The sequence below is a fragment of the Chlamydotis macqueenii genome, chromosome Z (assembly GCF_036417535.1).
Source record: "Chlamydotis macqueenii isolate bChlMac1 chromosome Z, bChlMac1.mat, whole genome shotgun sequence".
NCBI lineage: Eukaryota > Metazoa > Chordata > Aves > Otidiformes > Otididae > Chlamydotis > Chlamydotis macqueenii.
Window position 1 is genome coordinate 23,188,294 of NC_141593.1, and position 11,175 is coordinate 23,199,468.

The 11,175-nt window shown below is 44.1% G+C and overlaps 1 protein-coding gene across 9 annotated transcripts in view; it reads right to left on the reverse strand.

The window, feature by feature from the left end:
- Window positions 1-6,200, reverse strand: part of LOC147596285 (uncharacterized) — a 32,340-nt gene extending 26,140 nt beyond the window's left edge. For 5 of the 9 annotated variants that reach the window (XR_015261483.1, XR_015261488.1, XR_015261489.1 and 2 more), the window contains exon 1: window positions 3,915-4,106. Coding sequence is in view for 1 of the 9 variants with exons in the window: in XM_086771062.1 (XP_086627188.1) it covers window positions 3,684-3,698 (15 nt within the window). In the remaining 8 variants the exon portion in view is untranslated. Of the gene's footprint in view, window positions 1-3,683; window positions 3,815-3,902; window positions 4,107-5,916; window positions 5,995-6,108 lie in introns of those variants that run through there. The other 4 variants (XM_086771062.1, XR_015261487.1, XR_015261484.1 and 1 more) reach the window with 4 other exon arrangements.
- Between the last annotated feature and the right edge of the window lie 4,975 nt (window positions 6,201-11,175).

Here is an 11,175-nt window from a genome sequence, read left to right on the forward strand (position 1 = left end):
ACTGCCGATAAATGATGGAGAGTGGTTTGACAAGCTCCTCCGCCAGCTCCCTCAGTACTCTCGGCTGGATCCCATCTGGCCCCATAGACTTGTGTGTGTCCAGGTTATGTAGCAGGTCGTTAACCAGGGGGTTTATTCTACTCTCTGTCCCTGTCTTCCAGCTCAGGGGGCTGAATACCCTGGGGATAACTGGTCTCCACTGTTAGCACTCTCCACTATTCCCTATCTGACTTACAGGGAATTGCAAGGGGATGTTGGGCCATGCCACAAATAGGTGCAAACAAGGACAGGTTCACACCTGAGAGAGAGAAGGGTTCAGGGCATCCTCGTGATGTGCAGAAATAGCTACCAAAGCACAGTGATATTTAGACTCTGCGCTGCCAGCACTGCAAGTTAGGGAGCCAGCCAGCATTTCGTACGCACTGTCTTCTCGGGGCTGCAACAGGGAGAGGAGAGGGAGCAAAAGGAGTCCCCAGCCGCACTCCATCCCAAAAAGGGTGCCAGGTTTGAAGCAGGTGCTGAGGCTTCGGGATGATATGTCAGCTGTTGAAGAGCTGCCTGGGACCGTCTTGCCCTGGTGCTCAGGTCCCACGCTGCGTCCCAGGGGCTGCTGAAATGCCAGGAGGTCAGGCACTGGCTGCATTGCCCTGAGGCTCCAAGGGGTCAGGGATTGCTCCCTTTCCCTCCCCAGGGACAAGGAGAGATGAATTTCAGAGTTGGTAGAGGGGCCAAAATATCATGTTATGGCTCTTGTCCTCACTTGCTGCCTGAATTGTCTTCTCCCTTCGACCCATGTGGTAAAGGCTGCTTTCTCCTCCTCTTTACAGCTGACAATCTGCCCATCCTTGCTCTGGCACCTCCTGAAAAGGAAAGGCTCCAGGAGTATACCTGAACCACAGAGCCAGAGGAGAGTCGTCTGGGTGCCGTAGCATGGGGACATGGCTTGTGGGAAGGAAGAACATTTATCAGCCATGAAGCAAGTGACGATCAAGGTTTAGCTCTAAAAGTCAATGCAAGCAAGACCCAAGTGCAGCAGTTGCTGGAGATTTGCAGCTCCACCTTGAGCATGGGCGGCAGCTATTGAAGGAGAATTAAGAAAAGCATTTTTCCCTCATTTTCCCCTCTGTCTGTGCACTCGGTGGCCATAGTGCATCCCCCCAGCAGAGCTGCGGGCTGGCTGTGCGGGAGCAGAGTGAGCTTGGCTGACACAGTTTTAAAAAATGAACTCAGTGAGGTGAAAAGATCATTTTTCTCTCCTGACACTTTCAACTACTTAGTTGCTTAATTATCTGTTACCAGAATATCTGCCTATAAGCACCAGCAATTTCACCCATTAGCAATTAGTGAGAACAGTTATTCTACTGAACTTTGTGCAGTTGAATAATAGATTAATGCCCATCCCTCTGAGGATGACTACATGGGGCAGATTCCCAGCTGGAGCAGGCTGACTTAGCATTATTCACATTAACATTTTACTTTCACATCTAAAACCCAATTTGAAAGGGACATATATTTTTTTCAAGAAGAATGACTTTATCTCCCCCTGTTTGGGTATTCTAGCAACCACATGCACTTTTGTCATGCAAATAATTTCAGTAGTGAAATCCAGTGAACAGATACACTTCTGCCTTGCGCATATTCTGGCTATAGATATACACATTTTTAGAAAGGGCAGCCAGTAGAAATCCCCTGAAATATGCAGGGTTAGAGTGAGCTTTAATGAAACCACCTTCACATTACATCTTCCATCACAAAAATTTTAAAGAAGAGAACTTCTAATGGAGTTACATCACAAGCAATAAGTACATTGGACCATTAAAACTTGCCAATGGAAAATTCATACCACAACTGTGATATTGTAATTAGGTCCATTTCATTATCACATGCCCCTCCAGAAACTAAGGAATCAGGTCCTGCCTTTCAAAGGCTTTATAATAGAATAAATTCAGTGTTTCTAAGTTAGGAGTTTCTGTATAAAGAACAGTAAAAGACTAAAAAGGAGGGCTGAAATATACTTTAAAAGAATAGAAGAATTCTTTAGAAATGTCTACAGGAAAAAAAAAAGAAAGAAGTCCCTTTCTCTGGGTTTTCCCTTGCAGTTTTGGTGAAGCATTTATAATCACATCCCCAAGAACTGATCTGTGCTTTTTTTAAAAAGTTTCAACTTAGTGCAAGCAAGCATGGATTCCCTCACTGACTCACAAGGTTTTCTTCCCTAAGAACCACTCCCTTGTTATAGGAACACTGCCCTATTTTTTTTTTTTTTTAAAAAAAAAAAAAGGATCCTCAGGGCTGCAGAGCTGAATGTGGTTTTGATTAAAGTCAGGAGCTAGAGAGATCAGCCACATCTGTGTTTATGTCTGTGATTACAGAGCAGCTCCTCTCCGTCGTCACCCGTTGGGCAGCACGGGAGAGACAGAAACTGATGGGGGTGCCTGTAGTTCCAGCAGAGAAACGTGAGACAGCTGATCAGATATCTCACAGCTCCAGGTGCAAGCCAGCCTGAGACACTTCTGCCATTAGCTGACCCCGCTCATCGCACCCGGGCGTCTGAGGGCTGCTGCTGCGTGCCCAACACCTGTAAGACATTCAATCCTTGCACTGCCCGGGGCAAGGGGGGCACTTGTGTGCCCGGCTGCCCCGGTGTGGACCTCGCATGGTTCCTGGGGGATCTGGACACCCACCTCCGCCCTGGGCCATCCCACAAGGCTGTCTGGGCCATGCCACCTCTGCGGCCAGCAGACACAAGGAAGGCAAACGTAGATTTTTGCAGTTAAATTTAGATGGCTACTGAAGCTGACCTGACATTCTCCATCACCTTCTCCACAAGGCGCTTAACAGGAGACACAAGCCCACCCTGCTGCCTTTGGGGCAATAAATGGAGGAGCTCAGCCTCCACCCAGGGGTGGCTTCCCCTTCAAGCGTGGAGGAAACAAAGTCGGGGAGGCCGCGGGCATGTGGAAAAGATAAATGCAAAGTCTGGTGAGGGAGGTGGTAAGTGTGCGTCCATAGGCTGCTCTTCTCAAGAAGCCAGCAGACAAAGGCACAGTGGGACAAGCGGTGACCTGGCAGGAGCATGCCCGGCTGGCCTCCAGCCCCAGAGATCCTAGCACGTACCAAGGGACCCACATTATACTGGGTCTTCCTCTCCAAGTGTGGTTCAGCTGCCTCTAAAAAGGACATTCGCACTATTAATAGCTACTCACTGGAGGGTATTTATTTACAAGCAGCCCATATTATTTTAACCCTTAGCGCTGGGAGTCTCTGTGTGCCCTGCCTGTCCTCAGTGTTAGCACCAAGGTGGGTGTAAGGCAGGTATAACACAAAAGCAAACAGCAGTCTTCCATGGAGGAAAAGTTTTAGCTCTTCCATGGATTAAAACTTTTAACATGAAGCCCCAGTGTCTTCACTCAGCAGCGAAGTGCACTGCATGTGCATGTGGCCTTCTTTTCTGAGGAAATTCATGCACAGAAACTGCAGAAAGCAGCTCCTGGGAGCAGCAGTTGACTGCAGAGTCAGGCCTGCTGCAGCCGGGAGGGAAGGAGGGAGACAAGCATCTGCTTTCCTTGAAGCCAAGGAGAGACTGAAGAGGCAGGATGTGGTTATCTGGGAATTTGGCCTTCTGGGATCAAGCAGCTGTGGGGTGGCAAACCATTTGCTCCTGACACTGACTCCCCTCTTACCTCAGAGATACCCATGGGACATGCTCAGAAAACAAAAGCAATCCCCACCTCCCTGACTCCCGAGGCAGATGCACGTCCCTCTGAGAAGCAATCCTTGCCTCCGCACAAGCGACATCCTGCGGAAAAGGTCACTGCAACAGCAAAACAAGGGGACACCTGCATGGCAGGTGGGGGTCTTTTCACACGATCTCTGTAGCAAGCCCCACTGTTTCTCTTCACCTCATAACTCACCATGGCAGTGCAGATACACTTGATTTTGACCTAACAGCTTGGAGCTCCTTTGCTTTGTCAGCTTGTTCAAACCATGCTAACAAGTACTCGTTTCCTGAGCTAGTTCTTTAAATAGCTTTTCCCAGTCATGCCTATCCTCTTTACCACCATTAATGTTTCTGGCTGTTCTGGGAGAAGGTCTCTAAAGCAAGAAGTCTGTCATGGCTGTGCTGGGCTGCCTCTACGGTGCTGGCCTCAGCTGCTCTGCTTCTCTGGCCACAGGGATGGCCAACAGGCTATGGCTTCCCTACGACTATTTCTGCCATGTGCCCTTTTGGTTAAACATTCCCAGTCCTTTTCCCCATTCAACCTGAAATGCCTGCCCACAGGGCTGACAAGATGACATTTCTGGAGGCATCGTGTTTCAGCAGCTCTAAACTTAACGAGTGAGTAAGGCATAAGCCATACATTTAGAACAGATTTAAGTGGCTTTGGGGAAAACCTGTCCCTGTGGGAGTATCACTTCCCTTGCTGTAACTGCTCCAGTGTGCCCAAAGTTGGTTGGAATCCCTCCACACCTTGGAGCTGAGTGTGTCCTGGGCACCAGCAAAGGCCACCATGGTGTCCGCAGGAAGGTGAGAGCCATGCATAGCATACACCACGAGGTGTGCATGGCTCATCTACCATGTACAAAATAACAGTATCTGCCTTTTGGAGGCTTTTGGAGCATCTGCTGAAGGAGAATAACTTAGATCAGGATCACCCAGAGCTTCTCAGACACGTTCTTGACAGCTACTGAGAGTTGGCTAAAAACTCTACTGCCGTGGATTTACTGATGACCGTCAGTAGCAACCTGCTGAGCTCTTTAAAGGCCAAGAGGACCTCACTCCCCTTCAAGTTTGGTATACATCAACGCCCACTCCTCACCGGGTGTGGCTGCACTTGGTTTTGGTGCTTTCCAACATGAATTCCAGTAGAAGACCAGGGGAGTAAAGTGAAATGGCAAATTAAGCCTTTAATATTAAAAGCTCAGGGTGGTGAAGTGGTGGAGGCGAAATGAACACACATGTAGACAAAACACACATGTTACTGAGCGTGTCTGTGTTAGCTATTCTGCACAGGAGGCCACAGGCATCTGCAGACATGTCCATAGGATGATCCTTGGCGACACTGGACAATGTTATTGGAGTGTCTTTTTGCAGATAAAAGAAGGGGATACCCTTATTTCAGTTGGTAGCAGCATTTGCAGCATTCTCTGCATTTTATGTACAAGAAATGCTGCTCATGATTTATCACCGTGCCTCTTTATACACTCTCTCTTAAAGGCTGCCATGCTCTTAAAGGCACATGAGTTGTTTTTCCTGAGCTTGCGTTATTTAGCTACTGGTTATTCTGGATTCTGAATTTACCTTAAAATATCTTCCAAAACCTAAAAAATTGATCTGTTTTGTTGTTGTTCCATGAATATAAATGTCTTTGCTCATAGTGCAATTCTGTCTACCTTTGGCATTCACATTTCTAAAAAGATGCTGAAAACCTGAAGATATTGCACGAATAAGCTGTATAAATTATTTCAGAGCTGGAAGAAGAGTGGTGCAGGGAAAGGCTTCAGGAGCTTGATTTGCACACTTTAGCAAAGCAAAACGCTTTGCTGTGGCTCCTTTAGGCAGTGAAAATGCTGAGTCCTAAAGGCCCTTTTAAGCTCAAGGAGAAAGGCAGAGGCAAAACTAGTGGGTGGAAATTTAAGAAGGAAGTGCAGCAAAGGAACAGGTCACCATTTTTAAGCAGTGTAGGTGGCAACTTTTGGACAACCTACCAAGGAAAGTGATAGCTTCTAATTAAGAGCAGGTAGCTTTTCAGAAAGTTTAATTTCATCTAGCGGAGCTGGAAGAACATGCAGATAGCATGCAACATCCTTCAATGTAGAGGAAACAGAAGAGTCTGGAGGAAATAGCCTTTCCTTGCTTTAGCCTTGGTGATTAAAAAGTGCCTATTCTGCAGATGTGAAAAAGTTTGGACCTACCTCCTCCTCATGCTCACTGCAAAGCCCTGGGAAAATTCATCTGGTAACACCTCTGATGCACTGAAAATCCTCAGATTTTGTACCAGAAAGGAAGGCAGATAATTTTGTAAAGGTCAGATACTCATATCTGAATGCCACAGGCAGCTTCGTCTGCTCATCTTACTTATTAGAAGAAATTAATAAAACCATTACCTCATCAAGCCTACTCCGGACAGATGGTTATCTTGCTAAATAGATGGCTTAACACAGCAGATCGGCTTCATGCTGAGGCAGGAGTCCAGAACACTTTTGATCTGTCATCTAGAAGCTGCTGCAACCACTTTCCCTCACTTCTAGGCACAGCAGGGCTTTTTTGTTCAGGCAGGTAATGATGAAAAAGATTGTACAACTTAAGAAGGCACTTGGTTCATTAATAACATGGACATTAGCTACTTCTGCAGCAAAAAATAGAAACTACTGCACCAAATCTGTGATTTAGGACCATCAAGAGGAGATGTTCTTTGTTTTTGTGGTACTTTAATGATCACAGGCAAATACAGTTGCAACTATTTTCTGATGCTGCTGCTTGGAACTATTATTTATAGCCTGTATAATTCCTCTCCAAATCCTGATTTTCTGGCAAGGCAGAGCAGCAGCTAAGCCAGGAGTTAAAGATTATACGATAAGCATTTATCTCACTTGGTGCCATGTCGGCTTGTTCTACTTTCAAATGTTATTTGCTCTTATACATGCTGTTCTTCTGCCAAAGCTGAACACAAATTACTATTCTTTTTCCAAGAAAGAAAGCACTGTGACTCGATTCCAATTAACAGTGTGGGTTTTAAGTATAATCTTGCATTGCTCCCTTTTTTTTTACTCCCATTTTTCACTATTGTGTACTTGTCATCTCTTACTCTGTACCCTTCCAGCTCTTTTCTCATGTCTGAACATACATTTGCGGTAGAGACATCTTGAGCATAAAGTGAATTTTCAGAATCTCTGAAGACAGGGGCCCCAGAGGTTATATTGATTTTCTAGTGTGCTTATGCATATTCAAGAATTGTCCTGCTTACAAACATTTACTAAGTAGCTTTCTCTGTCACTGTACTCTGCATTCCCTTTGAATTTGTCCTTACTTTTCTTTTTTTGTAATGAGAGAGCCTCAGGTTACTGTCAGACAGCCAGAGCTGTTTATTCCTCCCCAAGTGTTGCTGTTTGCTGTGCAACTGAAGATGGCAACAGTGTGAAGGACCAAATAAAGAACAACAGCCTCTGTTAATTTTATTATTTATCTAGGAGTTGTTGTCTTCTCTTCTCAGTGTAAGTGGATTGATTCAAGGATCAAAAAAGGTATTTTTCTCTATGGAACATGTTCTGCTTTAAGAGGCTATTTCTCCCTAAGGTTCGAAGTGGCCACAGAGCCACTGTCATACGTAAGTCATTACAAAAAGAAGCAATGAACAGGAAGTCTATCCTGTAACCTACCTGTAATATCCTACCTGTTATATCCTATAACCTACCTAAGTATATCCTAATAACCAATTTATTTGATATTTGACTGCAAACTGGAGTTTTGGTAAAAATCAAAGATTGAGACATTTAAATATACTGAATATGTACAGAGAAGTGCAGAGTAAAGGGAAGTACTAGCCCCTGTGATGTTACTAATTTGTAAATCCAGTAAAAAAAAATTAAGCTAGTCTAAGCATCGTCTTGCTCTGGCTTTCCTGATCGCTGCCTTCCAGAAGCAAGGTCTGCTTCTGCTTGGGTTTCACAAGGAGAGGAACATTAGTCCATAGCTTATATTATTCTCTTGTTTCATTGATGTATTGTTTCTGTAAGATTAATTCTGGGTTCTTGTCTACTTTCTCTTTTGTCATAATTTTCTACTGGCCCAATATAGACTTTTTTTTTTTTAACAAAAAAAAAAATCTTGTTGTAATTAAATTTTGATTCATATTTCTCTATTTCAACATATTTTATAGAGATTAACTAACTAGTCTAACCGGTATTTCTGTGATTTTTTTTTATTTTTCCCTTGGTATTTGGCATTTTTTGCTGTCTAAACTGAACAGTAGTTTATGGTTTCAGGTTTTCTGTAGTTAATGATTTTTACCAAGACTCACTCACTCCACCAACCTCAAATAAATACTAGCTAAAATTTCTTTGTCAGGTTTTTGCTCTTTGGTCATCAGGTGACAGGAAACAGAAGAAAAAGGCTGCTAGTGACTTCACTCATTCTATATTCATCAAACTGCAGTACCTACAAGTACATTAAAAGCTGAGAAGTTAAATTAATTGTTCTGATTCATAAAGGGCATTACTCAAAAAATTAAGTAGATGTTTAACTTCATATTAATTTGTGAATCCATGAATCCATGCTTATGTCTTTTCAAAACTGGACAATAAATAGAGTGTGCTTTTACTTTTCTATCAAGAGGGATTCAGAATTAAAAATAAATGGTAATATTTCTAGCAATACCAAACATTCAGAAACCACAGAAGGTAAGACCATTTTACTAACAGAGGCTATCTGATCTATGATAGGCCTTAAAAATCATTTTTTTCCTTTTTAATTTCCTCTGAAAAAAAAACAGCAATAGGACTAGGGAAATAATCTAGATTTCATGGCATAGTTGATAAAAAATCTGCTTTAGCCAGTTTTCTGCCTCAAGGTGTGTAATCAAAACTAAAAACCCATCATAAAATCTCTGCAAGAATATCAGAAATAAGCATATCTGACTGCTATTTATATCTGCTTCTTCAGCCCCTCTTGTTTGTATCAGTGTGGTGAGGTCTAAAATAAGGAAATCACTTGGCTAGAAGTGTTACAGCGTATTCCTGCTCTTTAGGAATAAATAAAACCTTCTGAGCAGCTAGCATCCTGCCAGCCCTACCTGGAGCCATGCAAGTGTACACTGCCTTCCTTTATTAAATAACTTTGGCTTAAGTCAAAACATTGAACATTTCCTTACATCCCAGCAAAGGCATAGCTTTGAGAGTGGTGATAGAAGAATTGCCTGTAACAACGAAGCACATTTCACCCAAATCTACAGTGATGCCTTCAACAGTGAATGTTTTTTTGTCCATGCAGCGAGGCACTCCTCTGTTTCCAGCAGCACGTGAGCACCCTGCCATGCATGCTGGCAGCCAGATCTATTAACAGCTAGTCTGCAAAAAAAAATGTTTGAACTAAGAGAGCAGCATCCAAATCACCTAACCTACCAGCCCATCAAAGATAAGGTGCCTAACAAAGGAGAATCTGGAAGTAAATACCTGTGTTCTGTGGAGCAAGCAAAACAGGGCTTCTGAAAGCCTGCTTGCCAAGGTGTAGACTCCTGCCTCCGCCCACATCATAGGCAAGGAGCGCAGGCTCTTTTCAGCAAGACTAGGGGCCTAAAACGTAAGTGCAAGTTAGGTGTCGAAGTCACCCAAATTACACCGGCCAAGTCTGAGCTCAAGAAGTTAGCGGTCGGCTACAGTTGTCCATCCTGGCAGCACAGGCAGGAAGGGCAGGCAGGGCTCTCCGACAATCTCTGTGTGGGCAGTCGCAGGCCGCACACCCCACTCACGCTGGCTGGGCTCAGGACAGCTTTTTCAGGCACAGCTGAATGCAGCACAGCACGGCCCCTTCACACGAGGGTTTGTTTCTTTAAACGCGTCAGGAGCTTTGGGGGGTTCAGAGCCGTTCAAGACCGTCTTCCAAGGACTGAGGAGCAGGGAGTCACCTCGCATATGCACATTCCAGCCACCTGACCCCTAAGTGAAGGTGTATTAGTGTACCAGTGATGGTATACTAAAGGCATGCACAGCGGCATATTCTGCTTCAAACTGGCTCTAACAATTCTCTGGTATCTATACGTGCTGAGGAGCTTTCTAGGCAGACGCTCTTGCAGTTCTCTTTTTAGAAAAGAGCCTTCTAACGTCATATGATCCTTCCAGTTCCTCTAGGGGCAACCGGCTCTGTTCCATGGGGGAGGCTCTGTGGCATCTGTCAGTGGCTCAAAAGCTGGCTTGGACATGGCAGGCAGTGACGTCGCTCGTCCACTAATGCAATGCCAGCTGATGGAGTTCAGAATTTTTTTCCCAAAAGTTCCTCTCCTTCAGCACAGCACTTCTCCTCTGCAGTATCCACTGCCAGAAGCAGGGGATGGCAATGGCGCTAACAGCACAGGACAAAGCATGTGGCCATCACCACTGCATTTCAGCCAGCCCGGAATCACCATGGCATTCAGCTCTGAGCACAGCATCAACTCTTCGTGCCTGAAGCTGCACAGGGCATGCAGGAGGACACAGGAGTGTGGCCAATACTGTTAGTGCAGCCATCTGTTAATAGACCTCCTACTTTTGTGAAATTTGCAGGAACTTCCCTCTTGACGTCCTGCAAATTTGATTTAAAGTGACAAACTAGTTCAGAAGTCACCAGAGTGACTGACAGAGACTGAGGCAGCATAAGCTCTGTCTCTCCAGGAAAGCAAGGTAAATAATGAGGAGGAATGAGACAAAGAGAGAGAGAGGAGAAAGGTTCTCCTAGGACATTACGGATCAAATATATGTAGAATCTAGTAACCATCCAGCTAAGCAACATGGGTGAACATTATTCATCTGGCAGTAAACGGATTCTGACTTCTATGATGCAGGGAAAAAAAAGTGCTTAAGAAATCCTGAAAATCCAAAGCATACCTTAAAAAAATCACATTTGACATCTGAGACAATAAAACAGAGAAAACAACACTGTGGTACAGGGAAAAAAAAGAATTTCAAACATATTTCTGCATTGAAAATAAACTTGGGCTGCTTCTGAAGTCTCTTTCCATTTCCCAGACCCAGAAATCAACAGAAGGAAAAATATACAAACTCCAAGAGAATACTAATTTTAAAAATTGTCTGTCTACTTGCTGGAACATCAGAGAACTGAATAGCTAAATATTGTGTGTCGACTAAAAAGGAAATGACAAATGAACCAAAGTTATTTTTGGTGGCAGCTACATGTATAAACAACAATAAAAACAAAGACCTGTAATATCAAAAACAGAGTTTATTGTGATTTGCCTTCTGACCCCAATCAGGAAAGCGATTCTGATTCCCAGCTGTTTAGTTAACCCCACCTGACACCTAAGTAGATAACAGATCAAGCTGCAACCATTATATCATCATCTGGGAAGGATTACTGTCACTGTACTCTGCAGGAAAACAGTGGTAAAAGAAATACTGAGAAGTGCTGATGAGTTTTTAAAAAATAAGCATAATTATTTTGTACAGTCTTTCTCAGCAATTCCC